At 53.6% G+C, this 6,645-nt stretch overlaps 2 protein-coding genes across 2 annotated transcripts; both read right to left on the reverse strand.

The window, feature by feature from the left end:
* Positions 1-2,579: 2,579 nt before the first annotated feature.
* GLOTRDRAFT_138664 (uncharacterized protein) lies at positions 2,580-4,356 on the reverse strand (the record flags this gene model as incomplete). The annotated part of the gene is made up of 5 exons (XM_007867773.1): positions 4,240-4,356; positions 3,789-4,186; positions 3,485-3,734; positions 2,683-3,432; positions 2,580-2,627 (listed from the first exon to the last, which is right to left on the reverse strand). The coding sequence occupies exons 1-5, from the start codon at positions 4,345-4,347 to the stop codon at positions 2,580-2,582; spliced, it is 1,554 nt and encodes a 517-aa protein (XP_007865964.1). The 5' UTR covers positions 4,348-4,356.
* A 398-nt stretch (positions 4,357-4,754) lies between these two features.
* On the reverse strand, positions 4,755-6,645 carry GLOTRDRAFT_99932 (uncharacterized protein). Its single transcript, XM_007867774.1, has 2 exons — positions 6,209-6,645; positions 4,755-6,156 (listed from the first exon to the last, which is right to left on the reverse strand). Exon 2 carries the CDS (start codon positions 5,995-5,997, stop codon positions 5,005-5,007), a length of 993 nt encoding a protein of 330 aa, XP_007865965.1. The 5' UTR covers positions 5,998-6,156; positions 6,209-6,645; the 3' UTR covers positions 4,755-5,004.

The following is a 6,645-nucleotide window of genomic DNA, read 5'->3' on the forward strand; positions in this document are numbered from 1 at the left end:
CAGGAAGTCCGATTCCTTGATCACGGAAAGCCTGGGCGACGCGGTTGAGGACACGACCGCCGCTAGTACGCTCGGTGACTCCCTACGGGAAGTTGGTCAGGCTACGGAGTGGCGCTTCCTCCAAATGAAAGCTCACGCTGGGTCCGTGCGGATGAGGACCTCTGAGAAATCCTCAGCGGTCCATAGTATGTCCACATGTGTTCCCGAGCGCGTGATACCAAATGTTTGGGCTAGAGAATCTTGGATACCCTTCCTGATGGTCAGGATGTTGGAATGAGGTGGGGAAACTGAGAAAAGGATGTAACGGTATTGGGCAGGGAGCCTATGCCGTGACATGTTCCTTAACCACGCCGGGCACTGATATTGGCTTGTGTGAGCGATCCAAACCTGGATCGCAAGCAACTACAGTGCCTTGCGTAAGAAACTGAACATCGCATTTCTGCACGCGTTGTTTGTCCGCGCCAAATATACCCTTTTCGGGTATCGGCAAATGTGCGGCAAAGACCCATCGAGAGGGAGGGTAGCTAGGCATACAGCTGGGGGCAGAGTATAATAATTTACAGCCCTTAGTGTAGTGTTAGAATATACATTCCATGCATACTCTGAAGCCTTTTGAGCCCTCTCGGGGCGTCTGCGAGTCCTTGCCCAGCAAACGGTCTCGCGAAAGGCCTTCCAGACCTACCCGAAAAGGGTATATTTGGCGCGAACAAACAACGCGTGCAGAAATGCGATGTTCAGTTTCTTATGCAAGGCACTGTATGAAAGGCAAGTGCTGTGTGGCTCGATTGGAAGTACGCGCCTCGATCGCGAGCTGCTGTGGAAGGCGAACCCTAGTCGGAGTTTCAAAGTTGTGCTTCACTCAGGTCAGTCACGGTATCATGGATTGCTATTTCGTGGTCGCTGAATGCTAAAGGCTTCTTCCTGTACGCAGAACACGGCTGCGCTGAGCATGCCCGTCTCTGTTTCCATGTCGGACAATGCTCAGACTTGCCATTGGACCTTGGGTTTCTCTCTGTGGCATGCAGGATGACTCGAGCCGCCCATAGGGGTGTCCCCATCACCCACCCTACGCTAAGGTTCTACTTCTCAATTTACAAGGCGCAGATTGTCCTTATAAAGGTCATATTCCGATCGAATCAAGGCTCAGCGTCTGGTCAAGGTGGCAAGGTATGTATGGACTTCGAAGCGCCACTAAATTCCCGTATTCTGACTTGTTGACGAGGTACAATCAAGGTACATTGGCCTGCAAATTGCTCACGGTGAGTCCAGCGTAGGTTGTTCCTTTACCTCAGACTAAGTCCCACAGATGTAAAATATCCCACCGTGCAGTCTCTCGTTCCCTCAGTGTCGCGGAGCCGCCGTCATGGATGTCGGCCTAGATCTCAGGCCTCAGGCGAAGCGTAAGGAAGTCAGACCTCGCGTGTGACGCCTTTTAATTGCAGCCCACGTTCTTGTCAAATCTCGAAGGAGGGCCTCTCCTCCAAACACTACCACGTACCGCTTCTTCCGACTCAATTCACAGTAAGTTGCCGAGATGCAATGGCTTACTCGATACACTTCTAAAGGTGCCGCAACGGACATGGCACATCTCGTGCATTCATTCTTACCGCCAACTTCCCTCGGCGGTCAAGTGATGCTACTGACGTCGTAGCTATTGCCCCCGCGAAGCATCTGCTCTCGAAAACGTCAGGACCGGTGAGAGGAAGGCAGCTTGATATCCGAGGTATCCTCTTTTCCACCGAAGGCTGTCTCACATTTCCCACCTAGATCCGAGCCGTCGCATTCACAGGCCTGATAGCTGGAGGCGCAAGTCTCGCTATGGAGGAAGGGCCACTCCCGCAGATTGAGTATTTGTTCTCCTAGTACCATGACACGAGCTAGAAATCTCCGGAGGGGTCATCTCTCAGTTTGCCACTTGGACAGCCGCTACCGCCAGCGGTTGGGCTGATTGTGTAAACCCCTGCTTTCTTCGAGGATTCTGCCTGGCATCCCAGGACTCGCCGACCCTTCCGGACCCCTACAGGTCGTCCTTCACTGGAATCGGCGGACATGCCTGAAATTAACCGCGGAGCCAGAAAGTGTGCAGTTCACCGTGGTAATGCCTGGACGATGGTGGCCAGTGGTTAAAGCCCACCCCGGATTCTCTGAGTGCCCTTACGCTGGTGGTGGCTTCGCGACCGCCTGTCGGCCAGCGGCAATGCCAGCACTCGGCCGCAAGGGTGGCTTCTGTGACAACAATGATGATCTAGTCAGGACCCGCACATGGAGTCTGAAACCGCTCTTGCTCGGTCGACGTCGTTAATATTCTATTTGATCTGTCCTAGCCAGTGGCCCAAAACTCCACTCAAGACTCCCGAATCATGTCGCATATCATTCAGTTCTGTCGGCCGGTGGTACCATTTCACTGCTTTCTCATACCATCCCGTCATGTTGCGCGGTGGCGAGCGCAACCGCCCTGACGCGTCATTCCAGTAACTTGAGGAATGTTCTTCCACAAGCGACTAGACAGCAGGACATGTCTGGTCGATATGTGATGTACCTATTTTTGCGCCCATGGTGGCTGCTGCCAACCTAAGAGATCACAGAGTGTATATAAACAAGTTTGCATCGCCGGCGTCCTCTTCCACCTACGTCGAGCAAGCAATCAGATGTGATTCGGGCATCCATCAAGTCGGAGCGCACCTTATCCTCAACCAATATTAGATTATCTTCACTGATCATCTTACCCATGGCCGGCAATACTTCCATGGCCTTGTACTTTACGTATCGTTCAATACGACTGTCATTCACCCCTGTATCCCCATGTCTTGATGACTCTCTCTTCAGAAGTATCGGGTTCAGGTCCATGACCTCCACATAGTGGAAATCTCTGATCAGGGATTGTACGAGCTTTTCTTGCGCGAAAGAGTGCAGGACCTTGGTGCCGTGAATCCAATACCACCATATCGGCGATGGATCAAGCTCGGGGACACTCAGCGCAGTATCGTTTGCCCAGAATGGCCAGACATACGTCGTGCCCGTTTGCTCAGGCCGTAGGGAAACAAGCGAAAGCAATTTCGGCAGATGGATAAGGTGTCTTGTGTGGTGCGACCAATCGGCATCGGCATCGAGGGCATCATCGAACATGACGCCTACGACCCTACGACTTGGGGATGTGAAGAAAGGGATGTCCTCATATCCGGATTGCGACCATGAAGTTGGAGCTTCACCTTGGATTACCATCGAGCCCCACATAATTGAATGTGGTTTTCTCCCGTAGGCGAACGCGCAGAAGTAATCCTGTCCATTCCATTCTCTCCTGGTGATGTTGGAATCTTCATATAACTTATACACTTCCAGTCTTGGCACGCAGTCTTCCGCAATTCCGAGTAAGATATACTCCTCCGAGAGGAAGGTGTATGCTTCGATTGGTGAGTCAATCCCATATATCCGCTAAAGCCTTGTTAACAGTATGGACGTCTGAGGATGCTGCCGGGTCACTTACAAATAAAGAAGCCGCAGTCCTCCAATTGTATACCATAATATCCACGTCGCCACGATGATCCTCGTGCCGTAAGTACTCAAGCATAATACCGAGCCTGTCACCGCAGAGTTTTATAGTGAAACAGAGGCTATCATCATGGGGAGTCCGTATGGACGTGACCATCACGGAATCGCTCACGGATGGATGCGGTTTGTTCCCGTTCAAAGTCCGAAGGTGGATCTTGCACGGCACGAAGCCGCCCGCAGGTGGCCTTGGGGTAACAGAGCATCAGTCATGAATGCCTTCTGGCCCAGAAAGTACTGACTCCGGAGGTAACTCTATCATCACTAGCAAATCTTGCGATGGATCCATCTTGAAGTCACGTATGGGAAATCCCACATCCTCGATTGTCCACTCCTTGCCTTCTATACCTCTAGCAATGGCAGGTAGCTTGCGAAACATGAGCGTAGCAGGTTTTGCCCGGTCAGATAGACCTAGTACGCCGCCGCAGAGCTCCCAGAGGTTTCCCGTCAGCGTGACGGTCTCCACTTCAGGCGAAAACGACATTGTTTTCCAGGCTTCGGTATAATTCTTCAGCCGCTGAAGACGCTCACTAACACTGATAGCGCTAGTAGGACCATCCTCCATTCCAGCAACGGCCAGCTCGATCTTGTATTGCAGAACGACGGACTCGTCTATGATGTTCTTTATGCGATGGCATACCTAAACTCGGGAGATTAGCACGAGCGTCTTACCTTTCTGCCTGGGCGACTGACTCTCTTGCATGATACTAAGGTATGCAAATCAAGTTTTTCCAGAATAAGAATGGCGAGTTCTACGGCGATAGAGAGTAGACCCTTCGATGGAGGAGTGGCGAGAACCATGGATCCACCCGAATCAACTATGGATCCGCGTCAACCTCGAGCTGCAAAGGTAGCCTTGAGCCTTCGAATAACAGACAGGCTGTGTGTGGTTTTCCAGAAGTTTGATTCGGAGACTCCAGTTGCACAGTAGTTTCTGAGTTGGACGTACAATTGCAACATCTATAGCCAGCGGTCGATATTCTCGGATATACCCGGAGTCTCCTGATTGGCCGATACAATCCACGGAGGTTAGGCTACCTGTAGTCCGCCCACATTGAAAATGCACTCAAGAGCCTGTAACCATCTGTGTTCGCATACGCTGATTCTTGTATTTAATGCGTAACAGGTCTTGTATACATCATGGGGTCATTACAAACAACTGTTTCAACAGTCGAAATAATAGTAATACCAAGTTCCCTTCGTCGAGACGGCAGGGTGAACGAAGAGTGCAGGATGCAAATCATGTAGATTGACATGCAGAACAAGCAAAGACGAATGTCGCGGTGCAGCGTGTTTCACCCGCGAAGTCTTGAACGTATAAACCAAAAATGCGCGAAGACGAAGACTAATAAAATTTAATAAATTAAGGAGGCCTTCAACGAGAAGGGTATACGAAGAGCAAAGGTCCGGCAAAACAAGACAGACATCAAAGCAGGACAACACAACCATAATGACACATCAGCTCTCTTCAAGCTGTTCGTGACTTGCGGGGAACTCTATCTGAACAGGGCTGTCGACCGGAGAGCTCGTCGTAAGAATACTGCGTCGCGAGGTGATACTCGCGCTCCGCACAACCGATCGTTGACTCCCGCTCCCACTATGACTATGGCTCTGCGGGGTCGCCTCTCGTCCGATGCTCTCCCCAGCGCCATTATTCGCAGCGACAGCATCGAGCTGACGCCAATTCAGGCTGTTGCTCCTGCTCGGCGGCTGGCTGCCCTGATCGCTCATACTGAGCGTATTGGCACGCGTCGGCGGGCGGGAGCCAGACTGCCCGCCCTTCGAATTCGCCAGGCTCATCACCTCGCGCGAGCCGAGTGACTCGATGGTGGGCATGCGCCGCACGTACCCGCCGAGCATGCTGATATAGTCCTCGGGCGTCATCGAGCGCCCGTCCGAGCGCGAGCTAGAGTCTTCCGAGTTGTCCTCGTCGAGGCTGATCACGCGGTGGCGGAGCATCGTCCCGTCCCCCGCCTCGCGCGCGAAGTCCATGCCCTCCTCCGTCTCGCGCGTGATCTGCGTGACCAGCGAGCGGAAGCGGTCCACAAAGTCCATCATCTCGACGTCCTGGCTCTCCTGCAACTCGATGGTGGCGTGCCCATGTCTGCTGCTGTGCTCGCTCCCGCTCTGGTGCCCGCCGTCGGAAGACGACCTGCTCCTCCACAGACCGGGTCGTGGCCCGGCGGTGACGGTTTCCACGGAGCTCCCCCCGCGTTCCTCTGAGTCCGAGTCGTCTTCCTCCGTGCTGCGATGGCCGTGTCCGGAAGAGGAAAGCGAGTTCCTCGAAAGGGCGTGAAGGCCGTCCTTTGTGGATGCGATGCGCGACCGGGAGCTCCGGAGGGATCTGCGGTCGGCGCCGATCGGGGGCATGCCCGTGTCAGAGGCAAAGCTGGCCCGCGTCGAGCGGCTGTGGATGGGACTGTAGTAGGGCGAAAGATTACCCGGGGACATCGGTGGCGAAGCTGTGTGGAGAATGGGCTGTAGTGCAGGCGAGACAGGTAACGATACAGGGGGGCCCATGAGCATAGGCCTCGGATATCGTCGAGACGCGTGGGATCTTGACCGGTTGAGCGCTCGGTTGTAGACATGACATAAAGCATGGTACGACACCTGCAGGAACGTCAGACGTTTTGAAGTGGGAAGAAGTATGGAACGGACGTACGCAGATAGCAATTGTCAGGACTAGTCTAGCAATCGCACCTGCGAGCCAGGCGGCCCAGGTCGCTCGAGGCTCATCATCGCAGGTGGAGGATCCGTTTCCAACCCATATAATATCTACATCCCAGGCGCAGGTTCCATTCACCTGCCACACACTCTCCTTTCTCCGCAGCAGCACGACAAACACCAGATTCACTACGGCAGGGGCTATCAAGAATATAGAGCTTAAGTAAGGTAGCAATATGCGAGTAAGGACTGAGAGTGTGCGGGACGGTCGCCAGGAGAGGGGGGCGAACGTTGACAGCAAGTAACATGCGATGGCGAGCGCGAGGGACACGGCCGACGACGTTCCTAAGGCCAGACAGATGATCTCGACATCATGCGCATCCGCGAAGGAGAACGTAATGAAGTACCGGATGGTCGTGTACGTCGCCCATGAAC

Source organism: Gloeophyllum trabeum (genome assembly GCF_000344685.1).
Source record: "Gloeophyllum trabeum ATCC 11539 unplaced genomic scaffold GLOTRscaffold_00006, whole genome shotgun sequence".
Lineage (NCBI taxonomy): Eukaryota > Fungi > Basidiomycota > Agaricomycetes > Gloeophyllales > Gloeophyllaceae > Gloeophyllum > Gloeophyllum trabeum.